At 35.7% G+C, this 22,710-nt stretch overlaps 1 protein-coding gene across 2 annotated transcripts; it reads left to right on the top strand.

Moving 5' to 3' along the window:
- Positions 1–3,666: 3,666 nt before the first annotated feature.
- On the top strand, positions 3,667–22,446 carry opn9 (opsin 9). Of its 2 annotated transcripts, XM_087284992.1 has the most exons (9): positions 3,667–4,013; positions 9,989–10,118; positions 10,248–10,398; positions 13,207–13,346; positions 15,146–15,284; positions 15,483–15,597; positions 16,119–16,199; positions 20,503–21,028; positions 21,751–22,446. In XM_087284992.1, the coding sequence occupies exons 2-9, from the start codon at positions 9,992–9,994 to the stop codon at positions 22,035–22,037; spliced, it is 1,566 nt and encodes a 521-aa protein (XP_087141118.1). In that variant the 5' UTR covers positions 3,667–4,013; positions 9,989–9,991; the 3' UTR covers positions 22,038–22,446.
- Positions 22,447–22,710: the final 264 nt, after the last annotated feature.

Raw genomic sequence — 22,710 nt, 5'->3', positions numbered from 1 at the left:
CTCAATCATATACTCTAGGTTGGTAGGGGAAAACATCTTTAGTAGAAACAAATAATTATAATTTATTATTTTGTCTCAAACCTGACCCATTTTCTCCTATGAACAAAGAGAATTGCTCCATTTGAGTATAGCGGTGTTAATAAATTAGGGGATGAGTAAATAACAGAATTTAGAATTTTAGTTAATGCTTTACAAAAACAGTACATAATGTACTAACATTTAAAGCAGGAATGTCTAACTGTGTGTCTGTCTGTCAAATATTGTCGGCAGTGAAATATAACAAACCAATAAACCTTGTCATGAGTAATTTCCTAATTCATTAAATAAAAAAATATTACTTTGAATAGTAATAACTAATCCAGTGTAACTTTTTTTCAGATTGAAATTTATTGCAATAAAAACAAGGCATGGTGGAATTCATTGCTAAACACACTAGTTAAACAGAATCTTGCCTTTATTCACTCACCAGAGATCTTGTTTTCTGTCCTCTGTATTTACATTTTTAAACTTAATCTGACTAATTTTCATTGCAACCTTTAACTTTAGATAGGCTCTTTTTCTTTTTGTAACTTAACAAAACGTATGCAAACAAATATAAGGTTGCATTAAATTTGAAATGATAATCTCTAAACCGTTCTCAGATGGCAGGGTGGACCAAATCAAAGTTTTTTTTGGGACACTTTTGGCCAGCAGGACCTAGTTTGAGTATCTTTAAACCTTATATGGACACTTAACTCATAAACCTTGACATTTTAACAGGAATTCATTAAGAAGTAATAATAATGTTCCCCCCAGAGACTGGGCATGGGATAACTTTTTTTTTTTTTTCAAGGTATACAGTGGTTTGTAAAAGTCAAGGTTTTAAAACCATCAACATTTACTGCTAAACTGTTTCTACAGTATATGTAAGATTTTTTTTTATGGTTTTAATTTTTTTTTAGGACAACGGTATCTTCGGCAGAAAATGTAGCCAAAAATGCCATTTTAATTTGTAAAGAAATTTGTGTTTTTGAAACTAATGGAGACAGCAGAAGTCAATGATTCATTTGAGTTATTCAGTCTGACATGTTCACTGCTCCAAAATACTTTAAATGTTTCTCAAATTAAAACATATTGTGCTTAAAAGGGAAAAAAAAAGTAGTTTTTTTTTTTTTTTTTACCCAGACATTTAAATAATTTATTTTAAGTAGTAATTACTATATTGTGAACCCGTGATGTTTTTATCCAAGGTTATCAAATCGTCAGAATCTTCTACCGGCCCATACCTAGTTATGAAGACCATTATACATTAACAAGTCATGAGTTTATATTGGTCAAGTTGCACTTTTACTTAATATTATTTACTTTATATACAAGTTTAGCTGAAACTAAAGTTTTAATGTCAACAAACATGAGTAATTAATTTAGCCATTTTTCACACACATATGACTTGTAAATTGTTTGGTCACACTTTATTTTGATGGTCCGTCTGTTGAATTTAAGTTACATTAGATTACATTAGACTCATTAGGTTATAAGTAGACTGTTAGGGTAGGGTTAATGTAAGTTGACATGTACTTGCAAAGTTTCTTATAGTCAGTTAAAGATCTGTTAAAGGAGCAATATACATTTGATGGAGTGGCCCTCCTAATATCTACAATAAAGTCTTTTGAAGCTAAATATCAAACCCAACAGGAAGTCAGATTTTTTTAACTTCCTCTGCTGAAAATGTGCAGTTTCTGCCATTTCCAGGCGTTGTATTTTAACAAACTTCTCCAAGGGATTTTATCAGATCAACACCAAAACTGCTTGTTGTAATCTAAAGGCCTGGTGGTGTCCATGGCGGCCTTTCCATCTTTGTTTCGCTATGAAACAGGAAGTTGCTATAACTCAGGCATCAGCCAAACCTGTTAATAGCGTCAAGCAATTTCTAAGTGTGAACTCTTGAAATTGTGAAAATCTAGAGTTTTTGTTGAAAGGCGTGTGACAAATCTCAGTGTTTCGGCATGGAAAAGCAAGCAGTTATTACTCAGGCTTACTATGTCCAGTCTGCTCCAAATTCCGCACCATTGATTATAGTACTACACTGAAGACATCTACATGTGAATATTCAATCGCAGTCATAGCACCACCTGCTGACAGAAGTTCATTGTGTTCTGTCAGCGGTGAGCCCAGGTGCAAGGTCCCTTTCATTGCTGCTTGCAGCTTTAATGCATGTACTATTATTGTAAAGTGTTACCAATTTTTGTATAAACTATCCTTTAATTAAGGTTTATTACGACTCAAGTAAATTAATTGAAGTGTAATTTAAGTGATTTTAAACCTTTTTCAGATTCTTCTGTTGAAAACAAAATATTCCAAAGATTATTAAGTTTTGAAAAGCTCTTTGTTGTCATTTTTAAAATTGCATAAATGTTCATGAGAATAATTACTAAAAAACTAGTCCTAGTGACTAGTCCTGGTCTGCTTTAAATAATTACAAATCTGTATAACCTAAAAGAGTTTTCCTTTTTAAACTACCCTCATGCATCCATCTCTGTTGCATTCTCTTTTGCTCACTGACACACTCTTTAGTTCAATACTCGCTCCATTTATAAATCGGAGTTAGTTCTGCATGAATAATGCATCCTGACATAGACATGCCATTATAACACCTGATGGGCCTTTATGAAATATGTCTATCAATGTTATTGATGTCAAAGTCAAAGGTCCAATGGACGTTTCAGCATTAATGCATTGCATTAGCAAAGCACAGATGTACCAATAATGGGCATGAGATGCTTCAGGGAAAAATGCAGACTTCATCGCTCAAGAGAGCTATTGTGGAGTTCATGTTTTCTAAATAAATAAAATTAAATAAATAAATAGATAGATAAATAGTGTGTAGCATGATTGCCACAAAACAAGAAGGTCACTGGTTCGAGCCTCGGCTGGGTCAGTTGGCATTTCTGTGTGAAGTTCTGTGTTCTCCCCGTGTTGGCGTGGGTTTCCTCCGGGTGCTCCGGTTTCCCCCGTAGTCCCAAGACATGTGGTATATGTGAACTGAAAAAGCTAAATTGGCTGTAGTGTATGTGTGAGAATGCAACAGTGTATGGGTGTTTCCCAGTGTTGGGTTGTGGCTGAAAGGGCAAAACATATGCTGCGTAAAACAGGCTATATAAGCTGGCGGTTCATTCCGCTGTAGCGACTCCAGATTAAGAAAGGGACTTAAGCACAAAAAGAAAATGAATGAATGAATGAATTAAATTTTATTAAACTTAATAAAAGTAAATTTTAAATAAATAAATACATAAATAAATAAATAAACAAATAAACAAAAATAAGTAAATAAATAAATATTAATCTCAATAGTTGTTGACAATGCTTGGATGCAAACAATCATAACAAAATTAATGCACCATATGTACTTTCATATGGTTCTATTTTTAACTTTGAGACATTCTAGGATTGTGGGATTTGTGCCTCGTCTTTTTGCATGAACTATGTGGGTGTATGCACTTTAAAGCTGTCCAATTCTGTTGATAAGAATGAGGATAGACGAAGGATTAAGTGACTTCGGTTGCTTAGTTCGGGTGACTACTTGCACATTTACACTTCCGTATGAATCTCTCTCTCTCTCCCTCTCTCTCACCCAGACGCACAGATTATGTCACTGTGCTTTATTAATCTTACAGCCCCAAGTGCTTCATCCAATATGATGTTTATTCATCTGACTAAAACCTCATTTCTGGCTCTCCAAAAAATCTATCTTCCGCAATGTCCTCTAATCACAAAGGCAAAAAGTTATGAAGTGCAATAGAGGATTGAGAGACAGGTAGAGGTATGCACAAAGAGGGAGGTGCTGTGCATCCTGGTGGTCCACTGCCAGAGTGACCACAGCAAAATTGATTCACTCCTGCTGTATAAACAGAGAGCAACAGGAACAAAAGAGGCTTACGTCTGAAATGCAGGCATTTTTTCTTTGAGATTAACTGAAAGCAGCAGACTGAAAAAGACGGAGAGTAAACACAAGAATTGGACTGACCAAAAGGAATGTGAGTAAAAAAAAATCACTTTTTTGCTTTGATTAGATTTGCTTCTGTAAGTAACCAAATTTAATTTGACAACAAGGATGATTTATGGTTTTAAATATATTTTAATGTGATTCATTCATTCATTCATTTTCTTGTCGGCTTAGTCCCTTTATTAATCCGGGGTCGCCACAGCGGAATGAACCGCTAACTTATCTAGCACATTTTTACGCAGCAGATGCCCTTCCAGCCCCAACCCATTTCTGGGAAAATGTGATTTGTTATCTATTTATAGTATGTCTTCACTTTAAGAGAATGTTTTGGTAACACTTTACAATAAGCAGTTCATTCAATTTCACTCATAACATACATTAACTTTGGATATTGCAATAGTTAATTATACGAATAAATAAAATGTTAGCAGATATTTTTTTATCTGTTTATATTCAGTTTTAGGTTGAGTAATTTGGATTTGAGCAATTCCAGCGTTACGGATGTGACATTTGCAGTGAAAACTCAAAGCATAAATTCATATAGAAAGTGTATGTTAACATTATATTGAAAATTTTGTTTATATTTTCTTGAACAACTGACCACAGAGTTATAAAATCATAAAAATTTCAATCTGTAAACATGTTTTGTACTTGGCGAAAAATACATATGAAAATAAGCATGCATTATGGATGTGACAAAAAAAAGTCTGCAGGTTTACAATATTCAACATACTTAGTAGAAATTCTGTGAATTAAACTACACAACCCAAAAGATTCAATGACAATCAAAAGGATAAGAGTTGGCTCTCTCTAAAACAAAATTGATCAGTTTTATTTAATTTAATATTTTTACATTTATGAGGAAAAAGTGTCGTTATGGATGTGACGTCTCTACGTTATAGATGTGACAGATATGAAATTGCCACTTGTGTGACTTTGGTAAATTAAATAGAATAGTTTAAAAACATTGGCAGATGCATATTAGAGTATTTCTAAAGTACTGTAAAATTCTTGTTTACCACAAAAAACACAGTTTCCTTATTTTGGTGAAAACATAATTTTTTTTCATGGCAAGATTGACATTTGCATGGAATTGCTCATATACATTAACATCATACATTAACTTTGCATGTTGCAATAGTTAATTATAAGAATAAATAAAAGGTTAGCAGCTTTTATTTATCTGTATATATTCAGTTCTGTTTATATTCAGTTTGAGTAATATATCATTTAAATTCAGTGCTGTATAAAGTGAGCTAAGAGTGAATAAAAGCATATTTAAGTTCAAATTTAAACTAAAGGTAATCAAGCCTAAACAAATGCTGCAGTCACTGTAGCGAGAGGTCTTTTTTAAAAAGTTGGATCCTTATTGCAGTAATAAGTAATTTTTTTCTGGCATTCTTGATCTTTATAACAATTCTTTTAACTCACTCTAATGTAAATAAAATGTGACTAGCTTTAAAAAAGATCAGAGAATTTATTTTATAGCCATATTCAGGCCTGTAGCCAGCCTTTCTCTCTCTCTCTCTCTCTCCCTCTCTCTCTCTCTCTCTCTTTTTTTTTTTTTTTTTTTTGCAGTTATTTGACTCATTTTCTATTTAATTATGAAACGTACAGTAAGTACTGCCAGTAACATTTTAAACACAATTTTTTTTTAACTGGATTAGCTGGTCGGGTGTTCAAAACACTTTTTGATGTACCAAAAATATTTCCTAAAGATTTAAAATAAATAAATATAAATAATAAATAAATGCTTATTTTTAAAATACAAGTTTATTTACATCATATATCATAATATCATATATCATAATAGGAATCTAGTCAACTTGGAGTTATAAGGTTCTATCCATGTTCTGAATGATGTTGAGATATTGAGCTTCAAAGATTTTGCATTAGATTAAGCAAACATTATGTTTGCTTAATAGAACATTTGTTTTTTTTTTTAAATAAAAAGTCCTAAAATGTAAACAACTTATAAAAAACACCCCATAATGTAAATAAGTTGTCATTTAATAAGAATATGTAAATAACTCAATTTTGACAAAAATGTCAGATAGAACCTTATAATTCTAAAGACAATCTAAAGTTTTAAATGAAAAACTGCAGCCTATTGTCATTTATTTGGAAAATAACAAACTGGCCAGCACATTCAACTCTCCTCAGTTAGAATTTGGATAATATTTGAATAATTAAATATTAAAAAATAAACAATAATAATAATAATAACAATAATAATAATAATAACAATAATAATAATAATAACAACAATAATAATAATAACAATGTGGTGGTTCATTCCGCTGTGGGGGCCCTTGATGAATAAAGGGACTAAGCCGAAAAAGAAAATTTTTGAATGAATAATAATAATGCTTCATGATTTTACATTTGAAACCTCATGGATAAGCTTAGCGTAGAACTCCTTTACATTTTAAAATGTCATTATCAGCAGATAAGGTGGGGTTTAGGGTATACAGGGGTTTAGGCCATACCATAGGCATTTGTAGTGAACTCTGAAAACATAGCTAGTCTTTAAAGTAAAGCATTAAATGCATGCTACAGTATGTAATTAATTCTCTCATTGTCAGAGACAATGAGATGCAATCAATCCAGAATTCTTTTGATTCTTTATTCTTTCCACAAAGTTTCCAACAAATACTGAGTATGCAAGTGCTAACAATCACTTTAAGGTATCCATGTGGGTTTGTGTGTGTGTGGTCTACAACAAATTTGAATAAACAAAGTAATGAATCAGAAAAACTTATACAAATAAATATACTAAAACACTATATACAATCAACATGAGTATGAGATCACTGATTGCCAGAAACGCTTCAAAATAGAAGCTCATGTGAACCTTTTTAACACTGTGGCTCTAAATAATTAATATTAATATAATTGATAAAATAACCCTTATGATAGGAGTAACCTGTGAATGTGTCAGAGACAATGAGATGCAATCAATCCAGAATTCTTTTGATTCTTTATTCTTTCCACAAAGTTTCCAACAAGTACTGAGTATGCAAGTGCTAACAATCCCTTTAAGGTATCCATGTGGGTTTGTGTGTGTGTGTGTGTGTGTGTGTGTGTGTGTGTGGTCTACAACAAATTTGAATAAACAAATTAATGAATCAGAAAAACTTATACAAATATATATACTAAAACACTTCTATGTACAATCAACATGAGTATGAGATCACTGATTGCCAGAAACACTTCAAAATAGAAGTTCATGTGAACCTTTTTAACACTGTGGCTCTATTTAATTAATATTAATATAATTGATAAAATAACCCTTACACACACACCTTTACACACAAATGGAGATGCAGCACTAGCAACGCTTCAGCATACTTTAATTCACAAATAACTATATATTATGAAGGATTCAAAATTGTACAAATCTGCAGGTACACACACACACACACACACACACAAATATTGCTGCTTTTTTCTTTTGTGCTATATATTCTATTCCTTTTGGTGCCACTGTTATTACTTAATGTGTTTTTAGGATTTCCACAGGGTCTTAAAAAGTCTTAAAATGTCTTAAATTTTAAAGACAAAATTTTAGGCCTTAAATTCACTGAAATGTTGTGTTATAGGTCTTAAATCATTTTAAACAGGTTTTTATTTCACTTTGTCTAAAGCTACCCAATCTGGCCAAATAAGTTTTTTTATTGCAAAGAGATTCAATTTATTACAGTTGTTAAATTTTTTCAGCAAATTCTCCAAATTAAATTCCCTAATCATGGAAAGAAAACTAACGCAACACATCCCTTTACATGATCTTCCATTAATAGAAAAACTATTTACTAAAGTTACTGTAACGAGGAGACTGACGCGGAGGGATCCATTTTGCAGTATTTAATAGACACAGTTCAATCACAAACATACAACACGCACTAAAGTGCGAACTCACATCAACAGCAATCAATATAGATCATGGGGCTGGCGGCTGACAGACACAGAGTGATATACCAGGCATGGATCAGTGGCAGGCGGCGTGGTTCAGAGTCCGTATAACAAGCGTGGGTCGAGGGCAGGCAGCGTGGTTCAGAGTCCGTATAACAAGCGTGGGTCGAGGGCAGGCAGAAGGCAACTCAGAGTCAGAAACAGGCCGGGGTTATGCACAGGAGATCAGGCAGGTAATAACGCTCAGAAATGTTGGCCTTGGCTGAACAAGATTTCACAATGAACTGGTGTTTGAGTGTGGCTTATATAGGGAGCGTGGGTTGTTAACGGAATTCAGTTCAAGTGTGTACACAATCAGTTTTGGTGGATAATGAATGCTTAGAAGTCCGGGGATGGCGGCCTCTGTTGGCCAGCACGGGGAATGACTAAGACCGAGTCGGTGACAGTTACCAGACCATTAGAAAAAATCCTTAGTGTTTAGTCTAAAATTGCATTCATATTGGTCTTAAAAGGGTCTTAAAATATCTTAAATTTGATTTGGTGACACCTGCAGAAACCCTGGTATTCAAATGTTGAGAGCAGTCAGTTAGAAAACATTTTGCTGCAATCTTTATATCCTATACTGTGTTTATTAACTAGGGTGTTTCCAATACCAGTGCTGTGATAAAGGATGCCACGTTAGGCCTAGCAGAGACAGGGAGGAGTGTGGTAGATTACATATAGAATTACATATATTATTGTAATTTGTGAATAAAAGTATGCTGAATATAGTGCTGCGTGTGCATGTGTGTAAAGGTGTGTGAGTGAGTGTGATACACATTCACAGGTTACTCCTATCATACGTAGCAGACAAATGGTATAAACAGACAGCATACGGACTCTATGAGATTCACAGATCATTTTCATTTAGTTTTTACTTTATTTATAAATTTGTTATAAACTAGTTGTTTTTCTTCCAGTCACATACATTAAATGTTTAATTATCTATGACATGGTACTACTTATATTATTTTAGCATCTGTACACCAATATAAGTAGTGAAAGTGGTGTGGTAATGTGGGCAGGGTGGTACAGTGCCAGGGCTGAATTTTTGTCCCAGTCTGCCCCAGGCCCCCGGTTTTGAAAAGAAGTAATAGTGTTAAAATCTTAATGGTTGTAGACAGATTTTACAACATATTGATTCTAGCCTTCAATGTATACAAAACACTCTTATATACCTTAATTTTGTTTGGTTTTTAAAGACATCTTTGAAGGAACAGTATGTTTGCAAATGTCGTAAAATAAACGTGTTTCCTTATAAAGCAATATTTACCTTGATTTTTCTTCAAGTGTTGTTGATAAAAATGTAAATTCCCTCCATCTTAAACATGTTCTCAGATGGCAATATTCATTTTCCTAGAAGCCACCTAAATAATCTTTCACACAAACTTTTTAAAGCGACATTACAGTGTTGTGGTGAAAATGACACTGATACTCTGCGACAGCTATATTTTGTATGAAAAATAATATTGATAATAGTCAATAACTATATTGTGTATTGTAATATACTACTTGTGTTTAATTAAGATACTTTAATAGATACCAGATAAATAATATTTTAAAATGTTATTTTCATAGTTGAAGTTTAAAAACTCTTGGCGTGCGACAAGGGTAAAACAGTTATTTTGATACCTAAAAGTAATAATATGAATAATATATAATAGAAAGGTAGTAATTTTCTTAAAAGTAGGTTTTATTGTTAGTTTGACAAAGAAAGAGGAATTTGAACAAAATTATATATGTTTTTGGATATATGATCAAAGGACATAAAAGTGCCCCTAGCAGAAGAATTACCCTTAAATGAATCTTGATGTCAGTTCTAAAATCGATATTTGTCATTATTAATCAGCATCATTAATATAGAGCCAGTTTTAACAGAGCATGGCAATGTATAAATATGCAGCTGTTTTTGTTTGATTTTTGTTTACATTCAGCATTTTGCTTGAGTGGATTTGAACATCAGTTAATTTGGCACAGCAGCAAATATATCTTTAAAATATATTTATATCCTCTGACTTTCTCTCTTTTTCCCATTGTATGTCTCTCTGACGGTAGTTAATGTCTAAGAGAGTGAATGGCTCATGGATGGGGTCTGTCTCTGTCCCATCATCCATCCCTCATGCCTTCCGCTCACAGCTATCCCCATCTGCTGACCTCAGCATTGCCGTCTTCCTCATCATCACGGGTCAGTTATCTGTTTTGATTAGTTTATCAATTAATGCTGATCTATTAATGCCTTTAGCAAATATTATTTTTATTGCTTAATATATAAACTCACCTGACAAAGTAATCTGTTTTTTTCTTCTTCTCTCAGGCGTGGTGTCAGTATTTGGGAATGGTTTAGTTTTGTTGGTTTATGGTCAGCGGAGAAAGAAGCTCAGAGCGCATGAGTTGATGACCATCAATCTGGCTGTGTGTGATTTCGGCTACAGTCTGCTGGGGGCGCCATGTATCATCATCTCGAGGTACCACCACTGTACCGAATGCACATTTACATTTACGGAGCAGACTCAGAGTACATCCAGTAGTGTATGTTACGTAAGAGCTCTCTTTTCTACACTGAAAAAAAATATTCAAAGATGATTCCTTGGATTTACTCAATTTTTTTTTTTTACGCTAGGTAGTTGTAAACAATTTATTTGGGTAGAATTTAAACAAACAAATTAAGTTGAACATTATTAAACTTAATTTGTTTGTTTAAATTCAACACAAATAAATTTATTGCAACAGTTCTGCATGCAACACTTTTTTCAGTGTAAAGCTCATCATTGCATCGCTTGCTTTTGTGATTATCATCCCTTTGTGTCTTCTGCTGTCTGTAAGTGTCAAGGTCATGATGTTTTGTCAAAAGGAATAAAGATTACTGACTATTGAAATAGTAAGCCATTCATGATTAAATAATGCAAGGAATTAGACTGATCTGATGTGACTTAGAGGCAATTTTAAAATTTAATTGAATTGAATTATTTCACAGAGATGGGTTGCAGCTGGAAGGGCATCCTCTGTGTAAAAATGTGCTGGATAAGTTGGCGGTTCATTCCGCTGTGGCGACTCCGGATTAATAGTGGGACTAACCTGAAAGTAAAATGAAGAAATGAATGAATGAAATTAATTAAATTTTTATTTCACAGATTTTAGACAAGCTGTATAAAATCACAAGTATCCTATACATTTTGAAATAAAAAATGTAAACACACAATCAAGCCCTGGGCTTGTTTCCATTGTGGTCCTCCCTGTTAAAAACAAAAAGGCGGCAAAACAAACAGTACCTCCACATTTTAAAACAGGAACAAAATTATTCACAAATACATTTATCCATTTATTATTTTTCCCCGTCTTAGTCCCTCTATTAATCAGTGGAATGAACCGCCAACGTTGCAGCATATACTTTACACAGTGGATGCCCTTCCAGCTGTAACCCTATTCACAATACAATAACATATAAAAAAACATCATGATCCACCATTCAAACGAATTATCCTTATCAAACAATGATGCAGTGGTGGAGTAAGTAGTGCTGTTGCCTCACAGCAAGAAGGTTGCTGGTTCGAGCCTCGGCTGGGTCAGTTGGCATTTCTGTGTGGAGTTTGCATGTTCTCCCTACGCTTGTGTGGGTTTCCTCCGGTTTCTTCAGTTTCCTCCACAGTCCAAAGACACGGGGTACAGGTGAATTGGGTAAGCTAAATTGTCCTTAATGTATGAGTGTGTATGGATGTTTCACAGAGATGGGTTGCAGCTGGAAGGGCATCTGCTGCGTAAAACATATGCTGGATAAGTTGGCGGTTCATTCCGCTGTTGCGACACCAGATTAATAAAGGGACTATTAAGCCAAAAAGAAAATGAATGAATAAAATCCCAACCCCTAGTACTACATGAATGCTGTTATATGAATGCTGCTCTCATTCCCAGTTTAAAACACTCTTTTACTTATAGTTAACTTACCTAAATTCTTCAAAAAAAACTCTTTGTGCAAATGTGCTTTATGAATTTTTTTAAAATGGTTCGTACTACTTTTATTTTGTGCCTTTTGCAATTTTTCCTTCATACTCTTTGAGCAGCTATTATACCAAAATATAGTAGCATAATCAAAATGGGGTTGAATCAAAGCTACTGCCAACTGAACAAGTAAAATATTTTATATGTGCTTTCTTTAAAGTTCACTGAATGAAAAATGAAGAAAATCAAACAAACAAAAACCAATGAAATTCAAAGCCATTGTTTTTTTCTTGCCATTTGAATTAAAATACATTTTAAGGTGCCAAAAGCTTTACACATTTGCGACTAGGACCGGACCATGAAATCAGTCTTATGTTATGTTTTTATGGTCCGCAGCTACATTTTTGGCAATAGTCAAAAATACTAAAATTATTGATTTTTCCTTTATACCAAAACTCATTAGATTAATCAAATTTTGTTTTCATGAGAGAATATAGAAAGAGAGATGTTTTGTAAGGACACAGAGTGAGTTGGTGTGCCTTATTGATAGGCAGGGGAAAAAGGGGTGAGTTAAACAGTAACAGTTCAACAGGTAAGATGAGTAGTATAGAAGAGCCCTGGTGGCAACAGACACAAGCCACAGATGCATATAGGCTGCAAACTGAAGTGACCATGCCAGGCCTTGGAAGGAGCACAGCAGAGCACCATCTAGAAAAATGTTGGTGCAAGCAGCAAAAACTTTGGGCTGTGGACAATGTAAAGCATGTATTGTTCTCTGAAGAGTCCACCATCACTGTCTTTTCCACATGTGGTGGAGTTTAGGGTGTGGAGAAGCCTCAAAGAAGTGTACAACCCAAAGCATTGCATGCCCAGAGAGGAACTTGGGGGTAGATCAGTGATAGCACAATACTTGTGCTATATGGGTGCATCACTGACAAGGTCTTCCGAACCATTCTGTTTTCCTGGGAGTCTCCCGGAACTCCCGGAATTTCAGTTTAAATGTCTAACTCCGTGTAAATATTCGAAACATTAAAACATGTCTTTGGGTAAAGGAAGATAGAAAAATAAATACAAAATAAATCTTGTTTATCTTTGTTCAGTACACAGTGATGTTATATGGATAAAATATCATCAAATGTAGTATTTGGCTTGTAGACTTGTATATGCATTAACACAGCCACAGTTCATAAAGAATTGGCAATCTGTTAGAAATATTTACTCAGAAAAACCTTATATCTGAGCATATATGCAGGCTTTTTGTGGGTATTTTAGAATTTGCTGTGCTCAGGATTTTGCTGCTGCTATAAACTTTCTTTTCTCCTATTTGTCTTTCTCAGTCTGTCCCATGCCTGGATTTTTGGCGAAACAGGATGTATATGGTATGGAATTCAGGGCTTTGTTTTCGGGATTGGATCTCTCATCACCACCTGCCTCATATCCCTTGACCGCTGCTTTAAGATTTGCAGCTTTCGATATGGTAACTTTCCTTTTTATTGTTTGTAGAATAATTTTATGTTTTGACTTTTTGACTTTTTAAGTTATGTTCATTATGTTTTAATTTATGGACATTTTTGAGAGTTACAATTTTAGGTTACTAAAAAAAATATAAGAACACAACATATATGAAAGAAAAATATAAGAATATAACATAATAAAGATTATACTTTATAAATTAATCTTGACTAGATTGTTGTGGCCAGCTGTTAAGATCATGTTAAATAAAGCCTCAACCTGTTATATACATTTAAGTAGTTGAAATTAAATAAAATGAAATGTTTAGTGCTGTTTAATCAAAGGATTAATCCAGATTATTCTCATCCAAAATATGTTTATGTTGCATTATGTGTATATTTATGTTTATATAAATAGTTGCATGAATATATTGTATGAGCCATTTTATAAGATATACACTTTATTTGTTACACCAGTCAACTTCACATTAACGCAAATTTCTTATAGCCAATCACTTGGCAGCAACTCAATGCAATATGAGATCAAGTTCAAACCGATCAAGATGATCTGCTGCAGTTCAAACCGAGCATTAGAATGGGCAAAAAAAGTGATTTAAGTGACTTTGAACATGGCATGGTTGTTGGTGCCAGACAGGCTGGTATGAGTATTTCAGAAACTGCTGATCTACTGGGATTTTCACGCACAACCATCTCTAGGGTTTATTTCGAGAATGGTCAGAAAAAGAGAAAATATCCAGTGAGCTGCAGTTTTGTGGGCACTTGTTGATGCCAGAGGTCAGAGGAGAATGACCAGACTAGTTCCAGCTGATAGAAAGGCAACAGTAACTCAAATAACCACGCGTTTCAACCGAGGTAAATTTATATACTCTGCCTTTAACAAAGCTAACAAAACATCAAGCCTGTAGATTTCCAAGGCAATCTCATGGCAATTCGAACTTTTTGATTTATAGTTTTTCTTAATTGCTTTGATGCAGCTGTCAACTGAAACTCCACATTTTCAAAACAGTTAACACACAGGCCTAAACAGCGGCACTCATGGTCAAAATGACACATTTTGCTTGCAAAACGCTCATACCATGTCAAAACATTTAAAATATGTAGCAAAAGCTTTTTTCCTTCAAACAACATAACTTGCTAACAAATATATGAGCTCTTTCAATTATTGATTACACAATGGACAACAAAATTCAAAATACAGAACTGTGAATCAGTGCACAATGGCTTGCCATTGTAGTTGATAACGAAGGGGTGTCAAACCGGTGCTTCAGTGTATTCATACTGATCTTGATAGTTTCTAATGGTTAGGAAGAGATGGTTTCTGTTTGGTTACTATGGCTAAAATAATTGAGTTTGGACCGCTTGAATGACAATTAACTGTTATGAAAAATGTTGGGGAAAATGTGTCAACCCAATGAGAAAGGGTTTACACATTTGCAAGACCTGTCTTCTGCTCTGCTGGGATAGTGATAATAAAAATGAAGTGGAACCTAGTTTCTTTAACCTGGTCAAAGCAAACAAGAAAAACTGTAATGGGTAATTCGTATGACTTCGTACGACCTAATTCATACAATTTAGTTCGATTTGCTCATCACCCAATGACAATTGGTTTAAGGGCGGGGTTGGGTGCCATGCCTCCTTTTAAAAACTGGAGGCTGAATTTTAAACTTTACAGAACTCGTAGCCACTAAATTGACAAAACAGAAAACACTTACCTTTCTTGTGAGATCAGGCTGATATTTAAGTCTTTTTTGTAGCAACTTGTATGAAGCCATTAAGCATGTTAATCATTTTCTTTTTGTCTCAGGTCAGTGGGTTGAAAGAAAACATGCCTCTCTGTCTGTCACTCTGGTTTGGATCTATACATTGTTCTGGGCCTCACTTCCCATGTTTGGCTTTGGTAGTTATGGCCCCGAACCATTTGGAACCAGCTGCACCATAAACTGGTAATCAACCACAGCCATTAGTAGCAGTCTGTTCCCCAATGGTGTGTGGGTGTTTTAAGATTGCATTCTCAATTGATAAGTACACAAGTTCACTTTTAAGTGTAAAAATTTTACAAATATTATTTTACCCACAAAAAGCAGACCACAACCTAGAAATAAATGTCTGTATGACTTCATGCATATTTCCTGTGACCACAGGTGGAGGATGAACTCATCACTTACTGATAGAATCTATATATTCCTGATCCTGTCCCTCTGCTTTGGAGTTCCTACCCTCATTATCATCGCCTCATACCTTGCTATCGTAATCAGGGTGAGATATTATGATTTATGAAATAAGAAACTTGAAGCTATTAGGCAGGGCGAGGCAGTGGCGCAGTAGGTAGCGCTGTCGCCTCACATCAAGAAGGTCGCTGGGTCGTTGGTTCGAACCTTGGCTCAGTTGGCATTTCTGTGTGGAGTTTGCATGTTCTCCCTGCCTTTGCGTGGGTTTCCTCTGGGTGCTCCGGTTTCCCCCACAGTACCCAAAGACATGCGGTACAGGTGAATTGGGTAGGCTAAATTGTCCGTAGTGTGTGTGTGTGTGAATGTGTCTGTGGATGTTTCCCAGGGATGGGTTGCAGCTGGAAGGGCATCCGCTGTGTAAAAACTTGCTGGATAAGTTGGCGGTTCATTCCGCTGTGGCGACCCCGCATTAATAAAGGGAGTAAGCTGACAAGAAAATGAATAAAAAAGCTATTAGGCATATCAAGATCAGTAAATTTATTGTTATTTGACTCAATGTTGACGGAAGAATAACTATATAAATGTTGATCCAGTATTGTGTGATTTCAGGTGTATTGGTCTAGTCACATTTTGGCTTCAATCCCTTCATCAAACGTCACTCACAACAGCAAAGATCTTCGACTGACAAAGGTAAGTCTTCATCGATAATACCTTTGCTTAAATTCACAGAACCATTCATTATTCATGAGAAAGCAATCATTTGTTGAATAAATTGGTGAATTTGTATAAAATTATATTATTTGATTTGTACAAAAATATAAGAAGACTATACCAAACACAATAGAGTACACAAGACATGTCACTCGTCTAGTTTTGAATGTGGAAAAGTGTATTGGTCATAATGGCCATAAAGTCCTGCCAATCATCGATCGATATAGACTGACATTTCTTCAGGGCAGAAACTTGTACCAGACTTGTGTTTTTAGAACAGTTTCTGTGGTCAACAAACACACTGGAATCTCAGCGAATACTTGCTTCACAGACATAAGAAATATATCTACAAAAAGCTTGAAATCTGTACTTTTAAATAAACCTACTATCCTTAAAAACAAGTTTTTTTTTGTTTTGTAAACTGTGTGAAACAAATATGAGGTACAGTCCATCCTGTCAAACGCACATCACATGACAGAAACTACTGCAATACCCCCTCCCCCACCAACTAACAAGACCAACTTGTGAATTACCTCTGAAGATTAGTGTGATCTGATGAAGCATTATTTAGAGCAGTGGTTCCCAACATTTTTTATTTTTTTTTGCCTGAGATCCCTTTTCTCCCCAGAAATATAGTAAGGACCCTCTCTACATTTAATGAAATAGTCACTCATATAACTTTGCAGTATTGATGACAAATAAATGTTGTTTTCAAACAAACAGAATGTTTATTACTATATCTAGATATGTTTATGCACATATAATAGCCTTATGTTTCACAGAGATGGGTTGCAGCTGGCAGGGCATCCACTGCGTAAAACATGTGCTGGATAAGTTAGCGGTTCATTCTGCTGTGGCGACCCCGGATTAATAAAGGGACTAAGCCAAAAAGAAATTGAATGAATGAATAAATAATGTAAAATATAAAAGCAAAACATCAGTATTCCATTTGTAACTGAAAAATATAACCCTTTGGCCTTTAAATTGACCCTATTTGAAATTTAATTACAAAAATATCAGTATTCACACAAGTTTATAAGGGAAAAAAATAATATAGGCTATTACAATTTAATACTTGCATGTTATTTGTTATGCTCTATCAATTAGTGTGAGGACTGCTGCGAGGCGAATCAGTGAGACTGATTTTCTGTGGAGAACGAATTACAAATTTGACCATTTTTGGTCAGCTAGGGCAGTGGTCCTCAAACTTTTTATCACCACTTACCGGTCAACGATTGACAATTTTACTGCAGGGGGTTGGTTTTTTCTGTAGGTTGCTATGCGACCATCATTTTCTCAGAGGATGACAAACTGACAAAACATTGCTGTCACTCTCTGATACATGTTTTATTGATGGAAAAAGTATAAAGGACTGCTTTGTTTTTGTCTTCTGTGTTTGTCTGAGTAAATTTGTCTTAACGAAATTCCATACAAGCTGAAGCTGATCAGTCAATGCTTGTCACATGACCCGCGGTGCGTTCGCGACCCGGGGTTCACTGGTGCGAGCACGTCACGCCGCTTGTGCACACATGCCACGCACCTCCACTGGAAACAACTAACTTGTGCAGACTCTAGAAATACGCGATATGCGAACGTCCCCTAAAAGGCCGCCTTCATCTGTTATCTCCATCAGTTGATCTTCTCGCACAGCCATGGTGGATTCACCTGATTTGTTGACAAGTGGGTTGCGGATCTATTCCTTGCCAGTCTGCAGGTCCTTCACTTGGCCTTTTTTCTCTTAGCAAAGAAACTTTCTAAAGACATCTGTTTCTTACTCATTTTGCTGCTTTTTCGGTTAAATGTGGGCGTTAAAGTGACAGAGATGTGAGCGAGAGAATATGGTTTAAAAAAAAAATGTTTTTTAAAAAAAAAAAGACTTTAAAAAAAAAAAGATTGTTCCGACTAAGATAATAAATAAAACTTAATTAATTAATGATATCTTGTGCCGCTCTGTACCAAATGATCCACAGACCGGAGGTTGAGGATCACTGAGCTAGGGGATAAAATGAACTAAGGCAACATGATCATTCTTCTAATTGTCCACTGCTAAGATTTTTTTTTAAAATATGACGCGACCCCCTACAAAACTTGCTGAGGCCCCCTTGTGGGACGCGACCCCCCTGTTGGGAACCACTGATTTAGAGGATGGCCATAAATGAGGCTGGTGTCATGACCTCATTCTTTTTAAGTATGCATGCGCATTAGCTTAGACATCCTGAAAAAATGCAGATTTTGTATGATTCGAACATTTAGAAATGAAACTTATGAGACAATTGATGTTTTATTGTATCAGTGATTCCAAATATGTGACGTAATTTTAAGCTTGACAAACAGTTTTTGAGAATTTGATTTGAGTGCCTGAGCATACTGCCCAAGAGGCTTTTCAAAAATGACCGCCGAGTGAAATGACGCCTTAAAGATGCAGTAGGTGATCTGCCAAAATGCTAACCGCTTAGCATATTATCTTTGGACGACTAGGAGGGAATGTTCAAAGTTACGCCTCCTGAAATCATGGACGTGTGCACCACGACACAACAGCAGACAACCCACTAGTTTATGTCATTCACCAGTTAGAAATGTAGTTAGTGTTTGTCCTGCGGCGTGCAGAAATTTTACTTATTACTAAGCCACACTTACATGCTATTTCAGAGTGAATTTTCAGAAGAGCTGTAAACAATACAGGGAGCACATCATTGTTAAAAAATGACCCAATGTGAATATAAAACCATCTTCACCTCAGTAAAGCAGGCTAGGCAGAAGAGCACTGATGTTTTGTTGTTAAACTAAATAAAAATCTACAATATCGATGCTGTAAAAAGACGTTATGAAACTGAAAATAGTCACATTAATCTATTGCTGGGAGATTTCAGTGGTTGAACAACATTTCTGTGCATATAACGTTAACCCATTCATAACACATCAGCTTTGAGTGACTAAAAGAGTTTAACACAGAACATCTGTCTAACAGAAACACTTCAGCCATGGTGTTGTCCTTTTTTTAACATTTCTGTTCACATTTCCAATTTCCTTGTTTTAACCTTGTGAAGGCCCTGGTAACGCGACCGTGACCAGCAACTGTTTTTTCCCCCGTATTAGTGCCAAAGACACTAAGAATACTCTGTTGATTTGGTCATGCAAATAATTGTTACACACCATTCAAATCTGTTGTCTACTTTTTTGTCTGTGCACACAACAAAAGCATGTGATTTAGCAAAATAAGGAAATTAAACAGTGTGTACGCATTCTTTTGCTTCTCGGCGAACTATTTTTAGAAATGAGTGACTAAAATTAAACTCTTTGAAAAAAAAACACATTGTCATAGATCTGTAGAAATTTCTTGAAGTGTCTGCTTTTAAATGCAGTGAGTGCATGTTGAAAACAAGTATTGTTTGAAAAAGTAATCAGTATGAAACCAACACTATACATTAGCCAGTGGGGGAGTGTCTTTTGCCTCTCCAGGTGAGAATTATTCATAACTATTGTATTTATGACCATTGTCACTCCCACGCATGCTGACCCAAAACATTCATTCTTTCAATCATTAATTTTCTTTTCAGCTTTAGTCCCTTTATCAATCAGGGGTCGCCACAGCGGAATGAACCGCCAACTTATCCAGCATGTTGCATTTGTTTTATGCAGTGATTGCTTATCCAGCTGCACTGGGAAACACCCATACACTCACATTCACACACATACACGACAGACAATTTAGCTTACCCAATTCCCGTATAGCGCATGTCTTTGGACTTGTGGGGGAAACTGGAGCACCTGGAGGAAACCCACGTGGACACGGGAAGAACATGCAAACTCCACACATAAATGCCAACTGACCCAGCTTAGGTTTAGGTAAGCTTAGCTTAGGTAGACAGCGCTACCCACTGCACCACCCTTCCGCCCTGATCCCCCGTAACATTTTCTTTGAATGGGAGAATAGAATAATTTCCCATTATTGTGAAGTAAATATTTTAGCCTACAAGACTGGTATTCAGGCACATTCAGTGTGTTTTTGGACCTTATTTTAGCTACATTTTTTCTCTAAAACCTACTAACCACACATAAATTATTTTTTTTCTAAAAAACGCAAGCATGTACATCAGCATTTCTCACATATTATTGTAGCACAGTTTGTGCTGAATACAAAAAAATACATGTTGGCCAATAATAAGTAAATGTAAATGTAAAATAAGCACAAATGTCAGAACATGTCAAAAACATCTTAGGGGCCCCAAAATCCCCCCAGACTCCAGAGGGTTATATAGTTTTTAAAAACTTCTTGTTGCAGATCGCGGCAGTGGTGTGTTCCTCATTTCTGATTGCCTGGACTCCCTATGCGATTGTTTCGCTCTACTCTGCTGTTATGGCCAGAGAGGAACAGCTTGGGGAAGATGGGGGAACGGCCATCCCGGGTGGAATAACAGGAACAGGGATTGGCCGTGGTGGAGGGTTCCCTGACGTCTATGCTTTTCCCTTCCTCATTAACTGGACCTCTTCAGAGCAATTCGGAGATGTTTTTGGCTCCTGGAGGAACATGACTTCAGGTCATTCTCATTCAGTAGGGCATCATGGTTCAAATGTAGGTTCTGGACATGGTGGAACAGGTGGACACCACTCACTTCCTGAGTCCATCTTGAAACCAGAGTTCTCACTTATCCCTGCTATTTTTGCCAAGTCTCACTGCATGATAAACCCCTTCATCTACCAGATCATGAACCGCGACTTCAGAGAGGACGTGTATGACCTCCTGTGCATGCGAGGAAAAGATGGAGAGAGAAGGAGGTCAAGAAGCACAGATGGAAGTGATTCTGATGGTCAGATCTATCTATCTATCTATCTATCTATCTATCTATCTATCTATCTATCTATCTATCTATCTATCTATCTATCTATCTGTCTGTCTGTCTGTCTGTCTGTCTGTCTGTCTGTCTGTCTGTCTGTCTGTCTGTCTGTCTGTCTGTCTGTCTGTCTGTCTGTCTGTCTGTCCATCTTACCACTACTGCTATCTATCTACCTACTTACCCATCTGTCTGTCCGTCCGTCCGTCCTTCCATTTATCCATCCACCCAACCACCCACCCATCCGTCATCCTGTCCATCCGTCCATTCGTCCGTCTGTCTGTCTGTCTATTTATCCGTCTGTCTATCTGTCAGTCCGTCCGTCCGTCCATCTTTCCACTACTGCTATCTATCTACGTACTTACCCATCCGTCCGTCCGTCCGTCCTTCCATCCATCCACCCATCCATCCATCCATCCATCCATCCATCCATCCATCCATCCATCCATCCATCCATCCATCCATCCATCCATCCATCCATCCATCCATCCATCCATCCATCTATCTATCTATCTATCTATCTATCTATCTATCTATCTATCTATCTATCTACTTATCCATCCATCCATATTTATCTGTCCCTTCGTCTGTCCGTCCGTCCGTTTATCAATCTATCTGCTTACAAGTTTTTACTAACTTTATGTTTTGTCTATGTTCTGATTTTTCTGTTTCTATCCATGTATTTTCCACTTATGCAGGGCATCGTGGGAGCGTCACTCTCTCTTATATTCACAGCTGGAGGAGAAGAAGCACACCAACCAATCAGCCATCCGAAAAATGTGTGAAAAAAGAGTCCTCTCGTAAGAGTAGAGGAAAAAGAGGGTCCTGTCAGGATAATAATTCCATTGGGTGGGCAACCTTAGATACAACAACCTTAGACACACAGGTCAACTTAGAAAGAGAGAAAGGGAAAGAGGTGGAAATAGAAACCCAAAAAGATTTCAAAGAATCCTCTTCCAGCAGCTTGTTGACAGTCAAAGAGTGATGCATGCATCTAAATACTCAGACTTCAGAGTGTGCAGTTTATGCAGTTAGTTACAGGTAGTTCAAAGTTGTATGCTATCTAAGTTAAGTATTATTAAGTCTATATTATGTGTTATGTTTTAGTTAAATAGTTTTTTTTTACCCAGTAAATGTCATGTCATGTTTTTAGTCATTTACATATTTATTTTTTGATCCTGTGTTTATATGTAAAGGCCACACTTATTTATTTATTTATTTATTTATTTATTTATTTATTTACTTACTTATTTATTTATTTACCTTTTGTGCATTTAAATATTGTGTGTATTTACATATTACAGGCCTATTTATGTTTCTACATTATATACATTTACAAATAACAGTGTCATGTAAATAAAATGTACAACAATAAAAACCATTTGACACCTTTATTTGGAAGACTTGTGATCTCAAAATAGATACAAAATACTAAATCAAAAGCTCCACTAGACCAAAATACAAGAGCTATTTGTAGCAGATCTGTGACGTCAACTTTGCTTTGTTATCATGATGCATGAGGTAATATCTGTTTTACCGTAAATACACGTCTAAGACAAACACGAGATAATAGCACATCAATAAGACATGGAATTCACTTTCATGCAGTGGTTGATGATATATAAATAGTGTGTTTTGTTAATTAACAACCAAATATA

This window comes from Danio rerio, chromosome 16, assembly GCF_052040795.2.
Source record: "Danio rerio strain M-AB ecotype USA chromosome 16, GRCz13ab, whole genome shotgun sequence".
Lineage (NCBI taxonomy): Eukaryota > Metazoa > Chordata > Actinopteri > Cypriniformes > Danionidae > Danio > Danio rerio.
This window is presented reverse-complemented; position numbering and strand designations above follow the sequence as displayed.

What these genes read in the sequence shown, in the direction of transcription:
- opn9 (XM_087284992.1), top strand. Translation starts at nt 9,992, where the DNA reads ATGTCTAAGAGAGTGAATGGCTCATGGATGGGGTCTGTCTCTGTCCCA. An exon ending in CGTCTTCCTCATCATCACGG is followed by an intron (nt 10,119 to 10,247) that starts GTCAGTTATCTG and finishes TTCTTCTCTCAG; the next exon opens with GCGTGGTGTCAGTATTTGGG. An exon ending in ACCTTGCTATCGTAATCAGG is followed by an intron (nt 15,598 to 16,118) that starts GTGAGATATTAT and finishes GTGTGATTTCAG; the next exon opens with GTGTATTGGTCTAGTCACAT.